Raw genomic sequence first — 25,840 nt, 5'->3', positions numbered from 1 at the left:
AGGTAGGGTTGGTTAGGTTCGGTCATATATCTACGTTAATTTTAACTCCAATAAGAAAAATTGACGTCATACATAATGAAATGGGTAGCTTTATCATTTCATGAGAAAAAAAATAGAGAAAATATATTAATTCAGCAAAACTTGGCTTATTAGGCAAATCGGGCCATGCATAGTAGGCATAGAAGTGCGTTCTGGCTACTAGGTACGACATATATATATTTATATATATATATATTTATATATATATATATATATTTATATATATATATATATATATATATATATATATTTATATATATATATATATATATATATATATGTTTATATATATATATTAGGTTAGGTTTGGTAGGGTTGGTTAGTTATCATATATCTACGTATAACTAGCTAGTTTTACCTTTATATATATATTATTTATATATATATATATTATATAAAAAGTTTGTGAGGAAGACCTCTGGTGCCAATGTGGGGACCCATAGCCTCGGAGAAGAAAATAAAAAGTATTCAGAGGAGACCTTGTGGTCACTCACTAAACACTAATATTATCTTCTACCACCCCCATTCTTTTGTATGTACACATATATTTGCTTTATTTGAACTTTGTTACAAAGAGGGAGTTACATATAGGTTACAAAGATGGTTATCATATATATATTATTTATATATATATATATTATTTATATATATATTATTTATATATATATATATTATTTATATATATATATATATTATTTATATATATATATATATTATTTATATATAAATATATTATTTATATATAAATATATTATTTATATATAAATATATTATTTATATATAAATATATATATATATAATATATAATATATATACTATTACACTACATTCTTATGTATTACACTAATATATATATATATATATATATATATATATATATATATATATATATATATATATATTATATAAATTATTTATATATATATTATATATATAATTATATAGGTCATATGTTTTTGTATTTTTGCTGATTTGTTAGTAAATAATAAAAGAAATATAAATTATTTGATTTTTTTACCCTTAAATTGGTTTTAATATTTAAATTGAAAACACTAATATAATATAAAAAAATATAAGAAAAATAATAATAAATTATAAAATAAAATATAATAAAAATAATATAATATAATATAAAATAATATAATTTAATTTCAAGAAATTTAACTTTAAACACAAAGATGTGAAAAGGGTTCAGATAAGGCTCAAACCTTTCACAAGAGATTCATATTGGTGTATGAATGGATTATGAATGACTCATGTTAGGAGTGTAAGTTGCCACAACATCTCAAATTAGTGTTAGATACATATGTCTTGGTTATAAGTTTTGGAAACCTATTTAAGTCCACACACAATATCGTATCTGATACGATAAAACAAACGTTTCCAATACTTTCAAATACTTTCCAGATATGTTGTGGCAACCTAAAATTGTTTGCTGGGTAAGGAGACAGCCGCGGGCCAGGATTAGCAGTGCGCCTCACAACAGTGTGTTTGAGTGGGGATTGGCGAATCTTGGGTCATGCGGGCTGATATGATTAAGGTTTAGTTAGTAAGATTAGGTTGTTAAAATAGTTATTGAAAAGGAGACCGCTCCGAGTTGATTGGACTAGGTACCATACTCGACCCATTGCAATTAATTCAGAGGTGTTGGGAGCCGCCATACTCTCAACAGCAGTTCCTTGAGGGCTGTCGGTGGCGGATATATCTGTGGGACGCCAGTAGATAGTCCGAGGGCGTTATTAGACGACCCAAAACGCTAGGAAAAACGGAAATCCGTGAAGGGCGTTGCGGCCTCCGAGGGACGGACTAGTAACCTACCTAGCAGCGATTCAACAACTAAGTGATCGCACACTTAGTGGAGGTTGAGTCGTCCCTAGTCATAATTGTTGCTGAAAGCTGCGTGTCGCTCTGTTGGAACCTAGATGGTCGAGGCCCCTAGGCTAGGTGTGGTACGGCGAGCCGGTAGGAGCAATTATAAGATTAAGTCGAGTGCATTTTTGAATTAAGTATACTTAAATTTATAAAGTAATTTCCGTTTATTTTCGTTGTTCTAGAGATTATTTTTTTTTTCCCTTACATTCAATCCCCGGTTAAAAATTTTTTTTATCAAAGTGTTTAGCATTTTCTTGCATATTAGGCTAAGTGCATACATTAAGTTTTGCTATTCCCTGTTGTATTAGTCTAAGTCAGAGGCGTTGTTGCTAGAGTGTAGTTAATCCTCTGGACTTAGGGCTATTGGTCGGTCACTATAGTAAGTGAAGGAGTTTAAGGGATAGTAAGTTGCGTGTAAATGCTTAATAGAGTCCGTGGAATATTTCTAAGTATTTTGGGATAAGTTTTCGGCTAAGTCAACGTCGGAAAGTCGTTAACTGTAATTAATTTGTATTCGTGGGTCACGTGTATGTTCTGGGCGTCATTAGGATTCCCCAGTCGATGCGAGTGATATTTTCTAGTTTTTACCAGTAAGATGGTAAAATTGTGTTTGTAGACTTAGAATTCTGTTTTCAGTAGACACGTAGGTGGAAAATTTTCTAAGTCCAGCTTGGGCTAGAATCTGACTTTTTGGCGGAAATTCTAATTTTTCAGGTTTCGTGTATATCCTAGGGTCAGTATTACTCTCTAGTGCGCGCAAGGGACGTAATTCTGTTCGTAAAACATTAAACAGTGATAATTACATTTTTGTCGAATTTAGTTATTTTTCGAGAAAATCGTGTCGTAATTTTGTCAGAGTCCATTTGAGGTGAAAATCACGGATTTTGACGAAAATTCGAATTAGTGAGTGTTGAAACCGCCCGATGTGTCAGTATTGTTCTGCATACAACGTCAGTAGTAAATAATAACGTATTTATATCTGGGAACGAGAAACCCAAATTTTTGTGAATTAAAGGAGTTTTGTGATATTTGGGGTGATAGAATATTTTTCCCTCGGAGTCAGGAAAATTGGCAGAGTCCAGCAATTGAGTAAAAACGCAGTTTTTGATAAAAATTCAATTTTTGGTCAGCATATATATGTCCTGGGTGTCTATATTAATTGCTAGAGTGGTTTATTAACGTAAAACTAGTTATTTTCCTTCAGAACAAAAATTTTGATTTTTCAGCGTTTAAGCGAAAAAGCGCGGGACTTAGTTTTTTTTAGCGCAGCTGGTCCCGCTCCATTAGTCATCAGTAGCCACGCTGCTCACTTCAAGTGCGTTTAGTATTCAAGTACAGTAAATATTCTTTATTAATCCATCACGAGTGCTGCGCGTTAGTTGCGTTATCATTTAAATTGTTTTATATAAATTAGTTTCTTTAATTTTTTTAACGTAAAGGACTTAGGTTTCAGCAATAGAACTGCGGGATATTTCACGGTCAGACACGAGTGCGGGGCAGACACTCATTCATTGGATTCACTTCAGCGATTCTCTCGATAAATCGGTGTATTTCCTACTTTGGGGATTTAGTAGTTGTTTCTTGGAAAAGAGTTGTGATTTTTTTTTTATTATTTGTGTAAGATCACGGTTGTAGTGAGTCCGGGTCGAGGGTGCACTAAAGGGCAGTTTAGAAGAGACGTGGCACACCAGAAACCTCAGAAAATGTTTAAGCCAGACAGTGACCAGTCAGTAGGGACCAGTGGGAGTGGAAGTGTAGAGGATAGCACCTCTTCCGACACCACTGGGGACTGCTCAGGTACACCTCATCCACCACTACAACAACCCCAACCCCATCCTCAATTCCCGTATCAACCCCATCCTCAATTCCCATACCAACCCCATCCTCAGTTCCCATACCAACCCTTCCCCCAACCCCAGGCCACTCCATACCCATTCCAACCCCAGGCCACCCCATACCCATACCCATTCCAACCCCAGGCCACCCCATACCCATACCCATACCCATTCCAACCCCAGGCCACCCCATACCCATTCCAACCCCAGGCGACCTCATACCCACCCCAACCTCAATCCACACCCCAACCTGAGGTCACCCACACCATACCTCAACCCCAACCTCAATCCACACCCCAACCCGAGGCCACCCACACCATTCCTCAACCCCAACCTCCATCCACACCCCAACCCGAGGCCACCCACACCATACCTCAACCCCAACCTCCATCCACACCCCAACCCCAGGTCACCCACACCATACCTCAACCCCAACCTCCATCCACACCCCAACCCCAGGCCGCCACAGCCTTAGACAGGCAGATGCGCACGGAGACGCCGGGCACTCAATTGTCGCCATACGTAGAGGCGTTAAGTAAAGGCGAGGGAGCCAAGCCGAGTCACTATGGCGCGGGTTCATCAGGCGGGAAGCAGCCCTCAGCTGCAAGTTCGAGCCACCCTGCGCGGGGTACCAACAGAGATCCGCAGAGGTGTTACTCCTGCTGGAAGCGCGGGCATATACAGAGGGATTGCGAAGTCACTCCTACGAAAGCATGAAAGCAGGCTCCTAGTGATGGTAGGCCTACTTTTGAGGTGAAAGTGGAAGGTGTGAGATTGACAGCTTTTGTTGATACAGGAAGCCAGGCAACGGTAATTAAAAGTCAGCCTTCAGCAATTTTAAGTATGCACGTCTTCAACGTTGCGCAAAGACATTAACAGCGGTCAATGGGGAAAAGATTGAGATCGTAGGTCAAGGTACAGTTAATTTTGAGATTGATGGGGAATTGCAGCCTCACACATGTACGATCGTAGAGAACCTTGATTTTCCTGGTCACATCTTAATGGGAACTGATTTTCTGTCGCGATTTGATTATTCCTTGTCTGCTCAAAAAGGGGCTAAGAACTGCAGGTTGCAGTTGGGACAGACTTCCTACCCAGTGGAGATGATCGACCATCCCCCAGTTGTAGCTTCAATTAAGAGGAAGCTGAAATATAATGCGCACTATCCAAAATTGATTTTTAAGTCTCTTCCAGACACAGTTAAGAGGTCATGCGCATTGCATGCATTGACCAAACAGAGTTGCCCACCGCATTCTGTTAAATTTATTAAAGTAGCCGTGGGACGTCACATACAACCAGGTACCACCCTTCAGGTGGCTGGGAGATGTGATAGTTTATTAATTCCTCATCACTTAGTTGTAGTGCTCGATAAAGGTGCACTCATTCCAGTTGTCAATCTTTCACATAAGACTTTTCGCTTCAGGGCAGGTGATAGGGTATCTCAGGGAACCATGGTGGAGGACACAGAAATCTTTCACCATGAGTCAGCTGAGACGCCAGCCGTGACTGCACAATGTAGTGCACTGAATATGTTGAACACTAAAACACCATCCAAAGTACAATACGAGACGAGAAATGTTGCACAGAATGTAGAGGAAGTAGAAAAATTAATATCAGGACTTGATTTGCAACATGTTGCACAGGCGGATAGGAAGGCACTGAGAGGAGTTTTACGAAAATTCCCGAAATTGTTTGCGACAGAGGATGACCACATTGGTCTCCTTGATAAGATCGAGCACACCATTCCAACTGGTGACCATTTGCCTGTGTACACAAGACAGTGGAGGTTGCCGGAACAGGCAAAGAACATTATCAGGGAGGAGTGCCAGAAAATGTTGAGACAGGGCGTAATAGAGCCTAGTACGTCACCATGGCTCTCTCCTGTTGTGCTAGTTCGGAAACCGGACGGTAGTTATCGTTTCTGTGTTGACTACCGGAAGGTGAACGAACTAACTAAGGGTGATGTGTATCCGTTGCCCCGAATACAGGAGATAATAGATCAATTTGGTGCGGCTAAGTATTTCTCAACTCTTGACGCAAAATCGGCGTATTGGGCGATTCCGGTGGCAGAACAAGATAGGGAAAAAACAGCATTCTCGGATGGTAGGCACACTTATCAATTCCGTAGGATGCCGTTTGGTTTGAAGACAGCGCCTTCGTCGTTTCAGAGGGCCATCAACTTTATCCTTAGTCCGGTACTGGGTAGGCATTCTTTAGCGTACCTGGATGATGTTGTGATATATTCCAGGACGTTTGAGGAACACAGGACTTGACTGAGACTTTGAAGTTGTTAGATCAGGCAGGTTTCAGGCTGAATGTTCAGAAGTGCACCTTGGCGGCTCAGAAATTCAAATTTCTGGGGTTCCAGGTGTGCCCAGACGGTATCCGACCTGACCCAGATTCTTGCCGCGCCATTGCTGACATGCCTACTCCAAGGACAGCAAAGGACGTGCGTAGGTTTTTGGGGGCGGCCGGATATTTTCGTCGTCATATTGAAGGTTTCGCTGGCATTTCAGCACCCCTGACTGATCTGACAAAGAAAAATGCGAAGTTTGTGTGGAAATCTGAACATGACGAGGCCTATCGCAAACTGAAAGACCAACTAATCACGACACCGGTATTGACTATTCCTGATTTTGAGAAAGAGTGGGAAGTGCACACTGACGCCAGCGGTATTGCTATTGGCGGGTGCTTAATTCAGCGAGACGCAGATAATTTACCCCATCCAGTAGCCTATTTCAGTAGGAAGGTCAAAGGACCTGAAGTTCGTTATTCAGCTACGGATCGGGAGGCACTGGCAGTAGTAGAATCAGTTAGGTATTTCGAGCCTTACCTATTTCAGCGGCATTTTGTAATCTACACAGACCATCGAGCATTAACACACATATTTAAAAAGCGAACAAAATGCCCACGAATGTCACGCTGGTCTCACGAACTTTCGGCCCACTCATTCCAGATCTTGTACAAGCCTGGTCCAGCACATGTTGTGCCAGACACGCTAAGTAGAAATATAGCGGCAGTTCAAATTAATGAAAACATTGAAACCATTCCATCAGATAAAATGAGAGAATACCAGATGAGCGAGCCTAGATGGAAAGAAATTATTGAGTATTTAGAGGGAGGAAAATACCCGAAAAAGAAAAAGAATTTACCTATTCATGATTTTGAAATGAAACAGGGCGTCCTGTATTATGTTAATAGCCAGAATGATAGGGCAGTATTTCAGCTAGTTATTCCGGACGCGTTGCGGTCATCAGCGTTAAAGCTTGCGCATGCTTCAAAAATTGCAGGGCATCCGGGGATCTTTAAAACGCACTTAAAAGCAAAGTCTCTATTTTATTTTCCAGGATTACTTTCTGAGGTAATCAATTTCGTGAAGTCGTGCCCTCGTTGCCAGAGGAGGAAAGGCACCCTTAAGGTACAAGCCCCACTTCAGGAATTTCCTGAAATTCGTGAACCGTTAGATCGTGTGGGGGCCGATCTGATTGATTTACACCACAGTCATGCGGGTAACAGATACGTGTTGGTGCTAGTTGACCATCTGTCTAGATACACTACACTAGTGGCATTACCTCAGAAGGATTCTCGTACGGTTGCAGATGCGTTCTTGCGTAGGTTCGTTACTGTATTCGGACCTCCTAAAGTTTTAGTCTCAAACCGGGGTCAAGAATTCAATGGGAATATATTTAGAGAAGTTTGTAAGATTTTAGAGACAACTTCGGCTTTTACAACAGCCTACCACCCACAAGCAAACGGAATGACGGAACGGACTAATCGTTCAGTCAAGGATATGCTTGCAATCCTTGCTGAACATGATGCAAACACCTGGGATGAACACCTACCCTATGTTCAGTTCGCCTTGAATACTGCCATCCACCAATCAATTAACACCCAACCACTTCATTTGTTTACTGGTAATTCATGCAATTTCCCCTCAGGTCTGCTTAACAGACATAACGTTGCATACGGGGAGGACTATCCTTCAGAGGTCCTTGGAAAAATGAGAAATGCATGGAATATTGCAGCTGAAGCGTCCAAGAAGGCACGGACTCGGTATGCTCATTTTTATGACAAGAAAGTGCGCCCTCTTGAGTTGACGGAAGGAAGCCTCGTATTGAGAGTGAATGAGGCTGCGCCCGCCAATCAGAGCAGGAAACTAGCTCCGAGGTGGCGAGGACCATATAGAGTAATTAAAAGGGCGGGGCCGGTTAATCTTGTTATAAAAGGAGTGTTCGAGGACCAGGTGGAAAGGACAATTCACGTGAATAAATTGAAACATTATCATGCTAGAGAGGAATTAGAACTGCCTTCAGCGGGTCTAGTTCCTGACTCAGCAGTGCTGACTCATGGCTTCACCGACGAGTCAGAAGATGAGGATGACCCTCTGTCATCGCTCATCAGTAGTCAGGTGCAGTCTCGCCACCCTATGGTAACGAGATCTCGCGCTGTACAGTAAAGTAACTTCCTTGGTTAGTATAATTTAGTATTCATTAGATTTTCCTGTAAAGGCAATGAGGTGTACTATGTCTATACTTAACTCAGGTAGCAACTTTTACCGTGCTCTGGGGTTCCACCTCCACCAAACCCAGAGTATATCTATGCTTCCGCTGTGTTGTGTCTGTCTGTTCCCAGGTCTGATTGGTACACCGACCCAGTTGTTCCAGCCACACGTGAACCCTTGTCTGTACAGACCGAGGGGGGAGGCACGTTACACAAAGCCCTCCCCCCACCAGACCCAGTAACCCATACATCAGTTACTTTGGGGATGAGTGACTGTCCAAGAGTCACCCGGCCGACGCCTCACGTCACTAACGAGGTTGTCAGGGCCAGCGAGCTGTCCACATTATAGCAGTCACCGGAGGTGCCATACAACGCCAGGGTAGCTGTCTCGAGATCACCACTACCCACCTGCTGCGTCATCAAGACTGCAGCCATTCCAGCAGTGTTGGAGGAGAGGTCAAGAAATGGAAAGCACGTAGCAGTACTCAAGAATTTCGCCGGAAGATTAATGATTACGTCATCTGAAGTAACAAGAAAGCAGAAGTAAGGCGGTCACAGGTGGAAGGCACGGTTTCCCTACAGAGTACCGGGACTCGCCAATAGAAGGTCGCAAAATTGTTTCCTTTGGCCTAAAGTCGGCGGTACGAGGGTATACACAGTTGGTGTTTACGGCCTAGTAACCTGGTGACATCAAGAAACGCCTGAGATGACGTGAGCAATGATGGAAGACGAGATTCACCTGTTCTGCAAACAAGCAACCCGCCTCTACGACCTTCTGACACCACTCCTGCTAAGAGACACCGTTGGTACATCCAGTCCTGCTCTGCTGTGGTCATCTGCGACGACAAGTTTAACATCAAGACTGCCGTGTGAACTGTGATTGATACGAAGGCGTGTGGACTGTCGAGAGCAAGATTAATGGCCGAAGTAACAGTATTCTACAGCTGTCACTTGGCACTCAGCTCTACTACACTCTGTCGTCATTCAGGAGTACCGGATGGGAGTACAAGAGGACCAAGTATTGATGTCTACACACGGGGAGAAGCAAGATCGACATCGTCATCGTCAGCGACTACATTCAGCATCCAGCAGCATCGATTTTTTTTTCGATTACTCAATATGAACAATTGATAGAAACAACAAAGTGGCTCTGAACATCTGTGTAAAGAACATCTGGACACTTTTGTTTAAATGTTGAAAAACAGATTTAAAATAATTCTGGTATAATATATGAAAATTTAACTCTATAAATTGGTCAGTAATCAAAATCGAAGCCCCTGTGTAATTGTCTCAACCCAGAACAAACGTTTATGGAAAATTATGTTGTGCTATTTTTTGCAGAATGTTTGAACACAGGAGAGGCGGACCAATATAAACATTGACACTTCTAGTGAGTGAGAACACTTGGCTGTACAGTCAGCTGAAACCTGTGATATAGTATAGGATTTTTTTTTATTTTTAGATACATGTAATAAACGTTAGGTGTGTTCCTTAACATGTCAAGGTTGACATTGATGGGGAGTGGTTAGTACACGGATGTGTACCTGATAGTTCCGTAGTACGCTCCCGGATGACTGAAAGTTCAATCTGAAGTTATAACTTTAATGTTTGTTTGAGCACGGTGTGGCCGGCTCTAGAGGACACATGGATTTGGCTAGTGAAGAGCCAAGAGAGTTTAATAGCTAGTCTTTGATGGTAGAGTAGGGACATGTTATTTAGCTATGTCAGTAAGGATAGGATGTATGTTTCCTGATGTTAGAGGATTGCTGTCAGTTGACAGCTGAGAAATTTATGAATTTAAACATGTTGATGTTGGACACTCAAATATTTGTCAAATTTTATTAGTTAGGGTAGCTTTTGTTTGTGGCATGAGTTGAATTGTGGGTTTGGATACTAAACCTCGTGATTTTTAACAAATTAACAAGGTTTACTAAGTGCTTGTGCGGGGGGGGGTTGTAACAAACTAGGCTGTTGTAAGAATTATCCACAGTGGTTTATCGATAAAAGAGAATGGGAAGCTGAGCCCGCATGGTGACCTGGGAACCTGACCCCAGGGGAATTCGCGGTGGAAATAACCGACGCCTTGTTCATAGCTGCGTATAATGAATCATCCTATAGTATTCAGTAATTTAGAGAAATTAGCCTTTATTCATTTTGCATTAAAATTGTATTGTAAAATAGTACTGGATACAATATCAAGAGTATTCTAATTATTGAGTTTAAGTCACCATCAGTGACGTCACGAATCAGATCTAACTTGTAAGGCGGAGTGACCGGCGGTCATAGGTCATCAGGGTTGACAGGTCTACTATTTCTCAAAGTTCAATTAACCATTTTGGGGGATCGGGAACAGCTCTGCCGTTAGATGTTTGTGTAATTTAATTTCAGTAAAATAATTCAACCAGTCTGGATCAATTCAGTACAAACAGAGGTTAATTGTTATAACTTAAACCTTGCTAAGTAACTGGGGTAAGCGATGCGGAAGGATACAATGTTCTAGTCTGGGCTAGATCAGACGAGGACAGGTCAGTGTGGAAACAGGAGCAACTGGGAGAGGCCAACCATCTTACCTCTCCCCAAGACCAGCCCAACATCTTTAGCTGGTTGCCCAAGGTATATTTGCTATGGTTATTTATAGAGGTAGTCTCATTGCCAGTCAGGTCAAGTAGGGAGTGTTAAAGTGACAGGGAGTGAACATATTTAGATTTTTGTTTTAGTTTTCTTTTAATAAATTAATTAAGTTAATAATTTGCATTTTTACTGTTTCCATGTGTTTTATGTGTACACTTGTCCTGGTCACGTGGTCCACACGAGGTAGAGTTGGATTGGGCGCCGATTCTAACATCGATTCTAACATCGAATCATTCCCGTGTAATTAATTTCACACTCTTAAGTTTCCACGGTCATCGGTTATAGTGGGGATCAAGCCCCAAGGTTGATTAATTCGCATGATCGATCCAGACCTCGATCATTGCTGTGTTACTGGTCTGGTGGTGGCAGCGTAGAGGCGACTCTAGGGTTTTGCTCAAAGCCTAGGTCACGTCATACTGGGTGTAGAATCCTAAGTCGGTCAATCGTCTTAGGACCACGTGGCGTGGAGTTGGCTTTGGTAAAAGTTTTGGATGCCCTTGGTAGAGAATAAAAAGTAAGAATACGGGTAGAAAGAGGGCAAAGAAGGAAGATAAGTCAGAGAGGAACCCTAACCCGTGTTACATTGTTGATGTGCTTCTTAAGATATGGGCACCACACAACTGCTCCATATTCTAGCTTTGGCCTAACAAAAGTCGTGAACAATTTCTTTAGTATATCGCCATCTATATATTTAAAAGCAATTCTGAAGTTAGAAAGCGTGGCACAGGCTCCTCGCACAATATTCTTTATGTGGTCCTCAGGTGATAGTTTTCTATCTAGAACCACCCCTAGATCTCTTTCTTTATCTGACTTCTTTAAAGAGTTCTCACATAATATATAGGTTGTGTGGGGTCTATGTTCTCCTATTCCACATTCCATAACATGGCATTTATTAACATTAAATTCCATTTGCCAAGTGGTGCTCCATATACTTATTTTGTCCAGGTCTTCTTGAAGGGCATGACAATCATCTAAGTTTCTTATCCTTTCTATTATCTTAGCATCATCAGCAAACATGTTCATATAATTCTGTATACCAACTGGTTGATCATTTATGTAGACAATAAACATCACTGGTGCAAGAACCGAACCCTGTGGTACTCCACTTGTGACATTTCTCCAGTCCGATACATTGCCTCTGATCACAGCCCTCATTTTTCTATCAGTCAGAAAATTTTTCATCCATGTTAGAAGCGTACCTGTCACTCCTCCAATATTTTCCAGTTTCCAGAACAACCTCTTATGTGGAACTCTGTCGAAAGCCTTTTTTAGGTCCAGATAGATGCAGTCAACCCAACCATCTCTTTCCTGTAATATCTCTGTTGCTCGATCACAGAAACTGAGTAAATTCGATACACAGGATCTTCCAGATCGAAAACCATACTGTCTGTCTGATATTATATCATTTCTCTCCAGGTGTTCTACCCATTTAGATTTAATTATTTTTTCCAATATTTTGACTATTACACTTGTCAATGATACCGGTCTATAATTAATTAATTAAGATTAATTAATCTTCCCTGCTTCCACTTTTGTAGATTGGAACTATGTTAGCCTTTTTCCACACATTAGCTACAACTCCTGTAAACAGGGATGCCTGAAAAATCAGTTGAAGAGGAATGCTGAGCTCAGGTGCACATTCTCTCAGAACCCATGGTGAAACTCCATCTGGACCAACTGCTTTGTTCTTATTTAGCTCCTTGAGCATTTTTTTCACTTCGTCTCTAGACACCTCTATGTGCTCTATGTTGTTCTCTGGAATTCTTATTGTATCTGGTTCCCTGAAGATTTCATTTTGTACAAACACACTTTGGAACTTTTCGTTTAATGTTTCACACATTTCCTTTTCATTTTCCGTGAATCTATTTCCCATTTTCAACCTCTAAATATTATCCTTTACCTGCAATTTGTTGTTTATGAATTTATAGAATAGACCTGGTTCTTTTTTACATTTGTCTGCAATCCCCTTTTCAAAATTTCTTTCTGCCTCTCTCCTCACTGCCGTGTAGTTGTTTCTCGCATCTTTGTATCGCTGGTATGTTTGGGGGTTTGTAAACACCATGCTATGTATTTTCACAAACCCAATATACCTTCTTGTATATAAATAAATAAATAAATAAATAAATAAATAAATAAATAAATAAATAAATAAATAAATAAATAAATAAATAAATAAATAAATAAATAAATAAATGAATAAATAAATAAATAAATAGCCAAACGTCTCTGACCTGCTGCAGGAATTGAACCCAGAACTTTTCAGTTAATGAACTGACTGCATTGACCATTGTATTACAGGACCCTCCTTTTATTTTATGTATATACAAAATGTACAGTGGGTCGTGAAAGTACATTTTTGCCAAGCCACTAACATGCATAGCATTTCAGGAAGGTCCTAAAGCTAACAGAATTTGCAATTGATTTAAAACTAGGTGAGACAGTCAATCTTGTATACAAAAAAAATGTGATGACAGAATCTTAATCCACATAATTACTACCATGTACAGTAATAATGCAAGGTACAAAGAATGGCCGCTAGCTTCCCAGATTCCAACTTTGTGAATCACAGATTAACGAAGCAAAACGTGTTTAAAAACTTAACACATCCTCATGAATCCAAAATAGTTCTGCAACAAACCAGAACATAACAATGAATGTAGGCAAGAAATTCACAATTCATCACTCTAGATCAAAGTAAATCTAGAATGCAAAAATCTATATATGCAGCCATTCAAGGGTTCAATCCAACTGATAAACTTTACAAAAAGGTGGTTAAAAAAAAGCTTCATCGTCTCAGGTATACTGTATACTTAGATAAAGCATTAGGAACATTTAACTCGTATCTAGAAAGTTTCCTCTATAAAGTTATTTTTACTACATCTTTAGAGGAGTATATACCATACATTGCAAATTCTATACAAGAAAAATTAAACCAGATTTATGTATAATGTCTACATTAACCAGTACAGTAATATTTTATTTCCCATGAAAGACTAAAGTTGATAATATGAAAAGCATCTTTCTAAGATCATCCAGCTACTAAAGATTCCACCATGTCATAAAACAGGATCATGTACACTCACTGTTATCACAGTTGACTACCAAGAGAGAGCTCTCTCTGTACCGACCACTACAACTTGGCAGTCCCCACACACTTCTGGCTTTCCCTCACGTTAGTCAACTAACATGCTGCCATTAAAAACAAAGTAACAGAAAATGTGTAGGCCATAAGGAAGGGAACAGCAACAGCCAAATCTGATCTGAAAGGCTTTTTTCACATAAAGTGTAGGTTTTTCTGAGCTATTCCATTACGCTACACAATAACAATATCTACCAGATACATAAAAAGGAGAAATATATAGGGCGACTCCTGTGCTGCCAAAAATCCCTTGAAGGATGTTTGCGGTGTGTATGTGTAATTACCTAAATGTGTGTGTACTCCTCTAGTTGTGCTTGCGGGGGTTAAGCTAAGGCTCTTTGGTCCAGCCTCTCAACTGTCAATCAAATGGTGTTGTTACGACCCTGGGTTCTTCAGTGGAAACCAGAGGTCAAAAATTTAACTAATTAAGCTACGTTAGAGTAGGAAATCGCAACCCGATGTGGCTTTGTTTGTATCTTCCCTGCCAGACGTAAGACTATTCTTGTTTCTGAAAGAACATTTAAAGACTGAGCTGGGGGTTGATTATTAAATAATAACATAGGCACCAACTATGCTTACTATTACTTTTTAATCATTTGTAAAGTAAACCTGAGTAAACTTTGTATAGGGCTGCGGTACGATTAGTTGAGCAGTCTGCCGGCAGCTGTGGGGAAGGAGACTGAGACTCCATCTTTTTCTGAGCTGGTGTAATGTGGACAGTTACCTCTTACCCTTCCTCTTCGTTTCCTTATTTCTGTGTCTTGTTCAAGCTAAGTATATACTGTGTACATTATTCAATTTCTGGCATACTCATGTTCTATGTGTAGGGTATTATATTTCGTGTGTAGTAGGTGTGTTTAGAGTTTATATTACTAGTTATTCTAAAGGGGGTCCCATTGGAACCACGTGGTCCCCTACCCTAAGCTGACTCTAACTTCAAGTTATTCAATAGTAGAGCTTTACCCTAGCTTGTGCTCAGTGTAAAACCTTGTATCCTGTTTATGTGGACCAAGGCTTTTAACGTAAGGTAGTGTGGTAAAGTTATTATTATTATTGTTATTGGTGTGAATGTATATGGGGGGGGGCTGTTAAGGGGTTAATAAATAAGTGCCTTAAAACAGAGTATCCCTTCTTCCTGTGTGGGAGTGCATTGATCAACCCTTAGACTGACATATATGGTCTAGTAGCAAGTTATTATTACTGTGGATAGTTTATTTTGGGGGTCGGGCCTTTTAGCTCTCCCATATTTGATAACTGTCTTCTAACTACCCTTACCCCTTAATAGTACCAGTTCCCCCATAGCAAGCCCACCACCCATTTATATTTATAACAAGTGGGGGCCTGTCTGGGATGAACAGTATAAGTGTAAAAAATTAGATTCTTGAGTGCCAAAACTAAAATTTGTTGTTTTCCGCAGAACGGTTGTGTGCTAGCCTAGGGTCCAGCTCATCTAGCAAAGGACATTCTTGCACTGACTGGACACCCAGCTGGATCCCTTCACGATTAAGGTTAGTGTGGCCTTGTGTTAGGGGCCGTGCAAATTTTTGTTTTTTTTCCAATTTTTATTTTTTAATTTTTTCTTTGGCTGGGAGCTAAAATTATTAGTGATGTCATCTGAAATGCAGAGACTGGCAAGGGAGCCTTCAGTGGTAGAGATAAAGAAACTTACCAAGTCTTATTTAGTATTGTTAGGCAAGGAATTTGGCCTAGAATTAAATGACGCGGATAAAAAGTGGACTTTGGTGAATGAAATATTACAGCATTGTATTGATGAAGAACTATTGGCAAGTGATACACCTTTATACCAACCTAGCCAAGCAGAAAGTGCAACTCATAGGGATAGAGAATTAGCTCTAGAGTTAGCAAAAATAAAATTAGAGGAGCAAAGACTCAAAACCGAGGAGGCTAGAATTAGAGCGAATGCCACTGGACCTCCACCTGCCAGGGATTCAAACCCCAGGCATTATGAGAAAAAGCATAATTCACCTGAATTTTCCGAGTCAGACCCTGAAAGGTTTTTCAACCATTTTCAGAGATTGGCCATGTCCATGAACTGGCTAAAGGAAGAGTGGGTGAAAATCCTACAGGGAAGACTTAGGGGGAAAGCACAAGATATTTTTATAAACATGCCTGACGACGAGTGTTTTGAATATGATAAAGTCAGGGAACGTATTTTGCGGGCATATGAAATTACTTCTGAAGCTCACCGCCAAGTTTATCACAACCAACCGCTCACTGAATTTGCTAATGATCAAATTGGATTGTTTGATAAATGGATTCGCTCGGCTAAAGCCGAAACATACGAGGCACTCAAGAATACTTTGTTAATTGAACTGTTTATAGATAGTATGCCAGACATTGTAGCTCAGTATATTAGAGGAAGGGTAGAGGTAAATTCTAAAATAGGGGATTTGGCCAAGTTGGCAGAAAACTACCAATTGGCGGGCAAAAGGCCCAATAAAAATAATTGTACCCCACAGAGTAGCAAAATTTATACCCACAGCCAGTCCAGACCAGCTCATTCTAACACTTTAACTAATGCACCTTCTGTTTCAGACATAACTAACCCTGTTAAAGTGTCTAGCCCCACGGTACCTAAGGGTGAACCGAAGGGTAATTCTGTTAGTAATGTCTTTTCTCCCCGACGTTTTTGTGGTCACTGTAAATGTCCAAACCACACTATTAGCCGTTGTTGGCAACTGTACCCGGAAAAAAGACCCAATGCTCTAGTTGTGACACAGGGCTTGAGGCCTTCGGAAGGGTTAGAGAGTAAGACCTCCAACCCACAGTGGTTGGTCTTGCTTGCCCCATTCTTATCGAAAGGGAGACTACTTTTGTCTGAGGGTTCTTCCTGGAAGGACGTGGTGATCTTCCGAGACACCGGTGCCATCCAGACTTTAATTTTAGAGAGTGCGTTGCAAGGTGCCAACACTCTCGACACTGGAGAGGTGGTACTGGTCGAGGGTGTCACTAGTGATACTCGAGCAGTACCCCTCCATAAGGTTACCCTGGAATCTGATTTCCACAAGGGTGTACAGTTGGAGTCACTTCATACCTACCTTTCCCTAATGTTGATGTAATAGTTGGTAATGATTTAGCAGGGGATAAGGTAGGGGACTCCAGACTGCCTATTATGTTGCCTACCCCTAAGGTTTGCCTGGATCCACCCGCCGCAGAGGATAATGTTGTGTACCCTGCGTGCGCAGTGACCTGGTCTATGGGACTTAAATGTAAGGGCAGCCCTGTGCTTGCCAAGGTGGTAAATCCCGAGGACACAAGGAACTTTCCGAGTGGTGAAAACCAAGTGGACCTCGCGGACACATTCATGGCCCGACTCGATGACGTGGCCGAGGACATTGTGGAGAGCCTGCCACCGCCATCTACCGAGAGTAGTGGGGAGGTGGAGGAGAACACTGTTGAGCCTCAGCCAATGTCATCTGACCAAGGCCTAGATGCCTCCTTGAGTGACTTACAGAAAGCTGACCCCACTCTTGCAGATTGTCATGAGACGGCCGTCTCTATGGAGGAAATTGTAGACGCAGCATGGAGACCACAGAGTGCTCCCTTGTCAAATGAAACGAAACGCTTTGCGTAATAGTGGCTTTAGGCATTGTATGTACTAGCTCTATCTATAAAGCCAACAAACTTTGTAAAATCTCTTTATGTATGTACCTTACCTAAATAAAAATTATTATTATTATTATTATTATTATTATTATGAGTGGGAGGTAGTCCACCAGGTTATGTTGCCGACCTGTTATAGAGAAAGAGTTTTGGCAGCTGCTCATGATGATCCTATGGGGGGACATCAAGGTATTAATATTATGTATCACAAAATTTTAAAGTATTTTTTCTGGCCCAAGCTGAAAAGCGATGTGGCAAAATTTTGTAATGCGTGTATTGTTTGTCAACTGGTTGGGAAACCAAACCAGACTCCACCTAAAGCTCCTCTAAGGCCTATTGTCATGCCAGAGGAACCATTTTCTCATGTTGTAATGGACTGTGTTGGACCATTACCTAGAACTAAGTCTGGTAATATTTACCTAATCACGATGATGTGTATCACTACTTTGTTACCCAGAGGCTTTTGCTGTAAGGAACATCCGAGCAAAACCTGCTGTTGCTCATATGTTGCAATTTTTTTTCCCCTTTTGGAGTGCCTCGGGTCGTGCAAACTGACAATGGTACTAACTTTAAGTCTGATATTTTTGAGCAATTTTGTAAGGACTGTGGAATAACTCATAAGGTTTCCTTCCCATACCATCCACAAAGTCAGGGGGTAATTGAACGTTTCCATCTAACTCTGAAGCAGATGTTGAAGACATCGTGCGAGAGTTCCCACACCTTCTGGGACGAGAATTTACCGTATGTTTTGTTTGCGGCTAGAGAGGGATTACAAAGTTCACTGGGTTGTTCTCCTTTTGAGTTAGTCTTTGGCCATAAAGTTCGTGGACCCTTGCAAATGTTACAGGAGAATCTGTTAGGGAACATAACGTTAACCGAAGGTTCGGCTTTCTTTTCGCAACACCACCAGAGACTCAAGGACTGCAAGGCGGCCGCACTAAAGTATCTTGGGAAGACCCAAGAAAAGATGAAAGACCGAAACGATGCTACGGCTAAGTTGCGGGTATTTCAGCCTGGCGACCCTGTCCTGGTATTAAAGCCTCGACTAGGGAACACTATGTCCCACAAGTACGAAGGCCCCTACATTGTGACAGAAAAGACTGGGGACCTCACGTATAAAATGAGGCACTCTGACAAACGTAACCAGGTAATGCTCGCACATGTAAATCGGCTGAAGAAGTTCCAGGGCCCCAGGCCCATTGCACTAACCAATGTTTCCATTTCCAGTGAGGAAGGGGATGATTGTTCTGGGGACCCAACTAATCTCATTCTCAATAAATCTAGTTCTGTGAATGCTGTGGAGGAGGGACTGTCCCATTTGCAGATGGCCCAACGTGAAGAGGTGCAGTCGTTGGTTGATGAATTCTCCAGTCTGTTCGGGGAGGTCCCGACCCAGACTGATGCCATTTGCCATGATGTCGAGTTGACGGACTACACTCCCATTCGCCTTCAACCCTATCGGATGAGTCCAGAAAAGAAGGCCATCGTACGGAAGGAGGTCGACTTCTTGCTCCAGCACAGCCTCATCCAGCCAAGCCAGGGCTCTTGGTGCTCGCCCTGCCTTTTGGTCCCCAAACCAGATGGCTCCTGGCGATTATGCACCGACTATCGGCAGCTCAACAAGGTGACCATTGTGGATGCCTACCCGCTGCCCCTCCTCGAGGACTGCATCGACAAGCTGGGAAACGCCAAGTACGTCTCGAAATTCGACCTCTCGAGGGGGTATTATCAAATCCCACTCACTGAACGTGCTAAACAACTAACTGCGTTCGTGACACCCGAGGGTGTTTTTGAGTATCAAGTGTTACCGTTCGGCTTGCGTAATGCCCCTGCCACGTTCCAGAGACTCATGAACTCTCTGCTCGCTAAGGTGCCAAATTGTTGGGCGTATTTAGATGATATCGTGCTTTTTGACAGTAATTGGGCTGACCACATAGCTAGGTTACGCCAGTTGTTCGCAATCTTGAAAAAGGCAAATCTTACCTTAAATGCTAAAAAGTGTCATTTTGGCCAAGGCACAGTGACGTACCTCGGTTATGAAGTGGGCCAAGGAAAAGTGTTACCTCGGCAAGATAAAATCAGTGCCATTCTGGAATATCCAGTGCTAAAGTCTAAAAAGGACGTTCAAAGATTTATTGGTATGTGTGCGTACTATCGACGTTTTTGTCACAACTTTTCCAGTGCTGCCACTCCTCTCACAGACTTGTTGCGGAAGGCCGTTAAATTTAAGTGGTCATCAGACTGTGCAGAGGCATTTAAAAATTTGAAATTGATCTTAGCTTCCGCCCCAGTGCTTGCTAGTCCAAGGTTCGATCGACCGTTTAAAATTCATGTGGACGTGTCTGACTTGGGTGCTGGTGCAGTGTTGTTGCAAACTGGGGATGATCAAGTGGAACACCCAGTATATTATTACTCTGTGAAATTCGACAAGGCACAATGCAGTTATTCAGTGGTAGAAAAAGAGGCGTTGGCGCTAGTGTTAACATGTAAAAAGTTCGAAGTTTACCTCACAGGTAATATAGTGGAAATGTACACGGACCATAACCAACTAGTCTTCCTGACTCAGATGAAGGGTAAGAATAAACGCATCCTCAGGTGGGCGTTGTACCTACAGGACTTCAATCATTCCATTACCCACCTACCGGGCCAACTCAACGTGATGGCGGACGCTCTGTCCAGGTTGCCGGAATAACATTCATCTAGGCCACAGGAAGCCATTTACCAACTGTCATGCTTTAGTTATTTTTTTTTTAGGTTCTCCTGTGACATTAAATATTGCGTGTCCAAATTATTTACTTCCCTGTTTTTTTTGTGTATGTTTTTTTTTTCTTTCAGAGAACTCCTTTGTATTTTTCTTGCAGAGAAATTGTTGTTTTTTATTGATTTTTTTTTTGTCATATGATTTTCTATTTATTCTCTGTATACTCTTACAAAAAAATATGACTACTATTCTAGTAGTCACATTTTTTATTCTCTGAAGGGGGGAGGAGTGTTACGACCCTGGGTTCTTCATTGGAAACCAGAGGTCAAAAATTTAACTAATTAAGCTACGTTAGAGTAGGAAATCGCAACCCGATGTGGCTTTGTTTGTATCTTCCCTGCCAGACGTAAGACTATTCTTGTTTCTCAAAGAGCATTTAAAGACTGAGCTGGGGGTTGATTATTAAATAATAACATAGGCACCAACTATACTTACTATTACTTTCTAATCATTTGTAAAGTAAACCTGAGTAAACTTGGTATAGGACTGCGGTACGATTAGTTGAGCAGTCTGCCGGCAGCTGTGGGGAAGGAGACTGAGACTCCATCTTTTTCTGAGCTGGCGTGGTGTGGACAGGAACCTCTTACCCTTCCTCTTCGTTTCCTTATTTCTGTGTCTTGTTCAAGCTAAGTATATACTGTGTACATTATTCAATTTCTGGCATACTCATGTTCTATGTGTAGGGTATTATATTTCGTGTGTAGTAGGTGTGTTTAGAGTTTATATTACTAGTTATTCTAAAGGGGGTCCCATTGGAACCACGTGGTCCCCTACCCTAAGCTGACTCTAACTTCAAGTTATTCAACAGTAGAGCTTTACCCTAGCTTGTGCTCAGTGTAAAACCTTGTATCCTGTTTATGTGGACCAAGGCTTTTAACGTAAGGTAGTGTGGTAAAGTTATTATTATTATTGTTATTGGTGTGAATGTATATGGGGGGGGGCTGTTAAGGGGTTAATAAATAAGTACCTTAAAACAGAGTATCCCTTCTTCCTGTGTGGGAGTGCATTGATCAACCCTTAGACTGACATATATGGTCTAGTAGCAAGTTATTATTACTGTGGATAGTTTATTTTGGGGGCCGGGCCTTTTAGCTCTCCCATATTTGATAACTCTGTCTTCTAACTACCCTTACCCCTTAATAGTACCAGTTCCCCCATAGCAAGCCCACCACACATTTATATTATAACAGGTGTACAGATTCCTGACCCTACTGGGCTCTATCATATCTACATTTGAAACTGTGTATGGAGTCAGCCTCCACCACATCACTGCCTAATGCATTTCATTTGTTAACGACTCTGACACTGAAGAAGTTTTTTCTGACGACCCTGAGGCTTACTTGGGTAATAAGTTTCCACCTGTTTCCCCTTGTTCACGTACCACCCATGCTATGTGTGTGTCTCCAAGACTGAACCTTTACTTTTATATTTATCATTACTTATTTTGCTAATTTTTAGAAAACGTACTGTGATTTTTTAAAAATTCTTAACCTTGCTACCATTGAAGTAACAAAAGTGACCATATAATTCTTAGAGAGCCATACCATTATTTAGGGAAACTGAACATATATTGCAAAAAATCACATTGAAAATCAGTAATTCAACAGATGTACTCTACATACCTGGAAATCAAACATAGGAAAAGGGCAGACCATGGAAGTTATGCCAATGAATGCCATGGAGGTATACTTAGTGTTAATGAGGTGCTTGTACAGGGGTTTGACAACATTGTCTTCCACAGTAATGCCACACTCCTTTGACAAAAATGGGTATGAAAACGTATAACCTAGAAAGAAAATGTAAAAAAAATGTATTAGTAGAATGTACAACATATTTATTAGTAATTTATACATTATTCATGCCTCATTGGACATGTATATGGACATCGACTGGACATGTATATGAGTGGGATTGGGTGGTTATAGATAGGAGCTGCAACGTATCGGCCAATAGGCCTTCTGCAGTTGCCTTTGTTCTTATGTTCTTATTGTTTCCACTGTGTCTCAGCCCCATTAACTTCTATTTCTTTTTCACCAAAATTAAATAAGATTAGGTTGGTTGATCAAGTGAATATATCCATGCAAAGAATTACACACAAGCACAAGATAGAAGCTAAAAAATAGAAGAAAAAGAGGTGATTTGATCACTATATACAAAACAGTAACAGGTACAGGTATTGACAAAATTGGCAAAAGAATTTTTGAAAACTGGAACTTCAAGAACAAGAGGACATAGATTTAAGCTATGGAAACAAAGCTGCTAAAAACCAGCGTTGAATGTAATGAAACGCCATTTTCTGGATGAGTTCCTGAGGCTCCCCGAAGCTATCCAGGCTGAATGGATATGTATATCTTTCTGGTATCAGTCAGTGCATGGAGTCTTTGCCTACCGGGGGCCACGAGCCAGAACCTGGCCCCCTCTAGAGAGGCACGAGGAGCAATGGCCTATAGAGACCCCCCTGTGGTTGGGAGCATTCTGTCTGCCATCGACCGTGACAGGCACCCAGAAAGGTAGGCGCCCCAAAACAAACCCCTATTCTGGTAAAACTATTGCGACCGAAGGCCGAACAAGTGGACAGAACTCCCCAAACGAATTAGCAAACTAGCATGACGTCATCGCGCTGCTGTCTGCGCACCCCCTCTCCCCTCCCCGGGAAGGGGAAGGGGGAGCCCTAGACCTACCTGCCGGCGACCCAACCTTTAGTTCTTAGGCTGGATCTCAAAAAGCGCGATAAACACAGCCGACCAGAGGGAGGGATGCCGGGGAGCCTCCGGGACTCACACAGAAAATTGTGTTTCATTACATTCAATGCTGGTTTTCTGGTTGGAGCCCTGTCGGCTCCCCGGAGCTACCTCACCACAGATAAGAAAAAGAGCGAAGGATCCAGGAGGCGGACGCCACGTGCCCTAACATAAAATCAAGACCACAGACGAAACTAAAAGACCTTGCAGACTAACCCCAGAACAGGAAGAAGGGAAGGAAGGGAACCCAGGCAAACCAAAACGCATCCACGGGCCCAGAGGCCAAGATGCGCAGAGAACAGCGAAGAGCCGCAACCGAACAACAAAGAAGCCACCCCTGGCTTGACCAACCAGGCAGCAACCCAAGGACCCCTCCAGAAAGCAGCAGACCCAAACAGAACCCAAGAAGAAAGAGACTGCATCAAACGAACCTATCACGAGGACCAAACAAGGCAGAAAAACACGGGCGCCGGAGGAGAGCCAGAAACTCCCCGACCCGCCCCTAGAGGTCAACACCAACAGAAGAATGAGACATGAAAGATAAAACAAAAACACACCAGAACCAAAACAAACAAACCGAGGAGAAGAAAGAAAATGACCACCCGGGCCAACGACCAGGATGGCACCGGAAGCACAAGAGCAGGCCGGAGGTGAAACAACGCCCAAGACAGCTAGTGGAACGGAGAAGAAGGAACAGCAACATCGAAAGTGACATCGTAAAAGCGGCTGGTCCGCCTGAGCCGGTAACCACCCCCCCTCCTCCCCCAATATTGGGAGGGTAGGTTATGCTAATGAACAAGAGTACTAGTTAAGGACAGGGTTGTTAATTAATTTTATTTCAGCAGGAGTCTCTGTCCTTTCTGGCTGTCGATAGTAATTTTACCGACTAGCTTTTTTTCTTTGGTTTGTCTATCTTTCTAGGTAACCACCTCGGTCGATGACGGAATATGACACTTTTAATGTAAAGTGCTCACATGCCATTGTTCCCTGTTTCTCTGAGGGGACCAGGTTACCGGTATACATAAGAACTCCGGTAACTGATGACTACAAACTGTTGTAATCCACAAGTTAGTAGGAATTATTAGCTAGAGGATCATTACTACAACACTTAACGAATGATGATTGGAAGTACATGTAAGTAGTCAGACTATGGATCACATATCTAAGAAAGGTCAATGGATTAAGACCGAAGTGGTTTAGCCAAATTACTAATTCCTGGAAAGAGGAATTATTCTTCGTCAGGCTTCTAGGATCAAGGTTACCGCTCTAGGGATAAGGTTAATCGGATTATGCCTTCCTTGAGAGGCGGGGTGAAATGTTTGAGGCCATGGCTGACTGGAGTCAGTCTGATTGTGGGAGTTGAACTGGCAAGTCCTCTGGATCCCCGTTTGCGGCAGCAGCGAAGTCTAGCAGACAGCTATGCGAGAACCTGATGTGATCGTAGTGACGAAGTTAAGTCTGCAGTATGTGAGTATTGAATGAAAGACTAACCGGGTGTGGAGTGTTGTAGTAATCATTCCGTATTAGGGACTTAGGCGGAAGTTACGAGTGTGGGTGGTGATCGCGGAGGTCAAGTGGTCTATGGGTATTGGAAGTGTATTGACCTAATAGAGTATGTTAATATGTATTTATTTGTCAGAGTCTATTCTTTGTAATTAAATGACAAAACCCGACGGCCTTTAAATACCTTCCATATGTTCATTCATTGTGTTCCAGTACAAACCGAGTCGTACGCCTCAAGGGTCTGGTGTGTGTAGGAGTATAGGTGGTAGTAACGGTTGCTGAGGCAAGGTGTTATGTGTTGTGTATTCGCTGTGTTCGGAATGAACCGGGGTTCAGCGTCACGACATATTTGGTGGCAGTGCAAACAGGTTTTGGAACACTTTGAGAGATGAAGGAAGTGTGTTACTGGTTTAGTTGGTGAGGGAATGTTCGGGAATTGGTAGACGTCGGGTTGTGTTCAGGACGGTGGATATTGGAGTGAGGAAGGGAAGGAGTGTGGGCCAGTGAGTGGCCATAGTGGGGTGTGGGGCCAAGGTGTGTGGCCAAGTGGAGTGGCCACGTTGTGCGGCAGGGAAAGGTCTCCTAAGGGGTGGAAACAGTAATGTGGGGAACTGATAAGTGACGTTGTTAATGGTGGCTTAAAATTATAAGTGATTCTAGTGAGATTAAGGGAATAAGGCCAAGTAAGGTTACTGTACGGCAAAGCGTCAAGCTGGTTCATACACGAGCACATAAGGGGCGAGTAGCCATGACGGGTACGGGTAGTAATAGGGGCGCCAGTGGCCAGGCCACGAGTAATGTCGGTCAGGGTGAGAGTGGTGATAACACGGCGGCGTTGCTTACGGCGCAGGCGGCAGCGTCAGAGACAATTGGGCAGGTTGCACAGTGGTTGAAAAATGTGTTGAGCACGCATGAGACGACTAATGCAGGACCTAAGGTATATGGAGACATACCCACGTTTTGGGGCGCCAAACGGGATTCGAAAGGTCAGTTACTGACGGATATTAGAACATTTTTCTTTGCTCTAGAGAAGGCGACTAGTGTGGGGTCATGGTCGGATCAGGCAAAGATTGCATTGGCATATTCCAAGGGGAAGCAAAGACCCTTCTCAACTCGGCGGAAATTAGAGAAATAAATAGTTATAGCGAGTTTAAGCAGGAACTGATAGATCATTACGATGTGCAGCACGATGCAG

General features: G+C 42.0%; 1 protein-coding gene across 1 annotated transcript in view; it reads right to left on the bottom strand.

Moving 5' to 3' along the window:
- LOC123762175 (uncharacterized) overlaps window positions 1-25,840 on the bottom strand; it is an 85,584-nt gene that overhangs the window by 25,359 nt on the left and 34,385 nt on the right. The window contains exon 5 of the mRNA XM_069335588.1: window positions 22,024-22,187. Within this exon, the coding sequence (XP_069191689.1) occupies window positions 22,024-22,187 (164 nt within the window). The remainder of the gene's footprint in view (window positions 1-22,023; window positions 22,188-25,840) is intronic.

The sequence above is a fragment of the Procambarus clarkii genome, chromosome 34 (assembly GCF_040958095.1).
Source record: "Procambarus clarkii isolate CNS0578487 chromosome 34, FALCON_Pclarkii_2.0, whole genome shotgun sequence".
NCBI classification, from domain to species: domain Eukaryota; kingdom Metazoa; phylum Arthropoda; class Malacostraca; order Decapoda; family Cambaridae; genus Procambarus; species Procambarus clarkii.
This window is presented reverse-complemented; position numbering and strand designations above follow the sequence as displayed.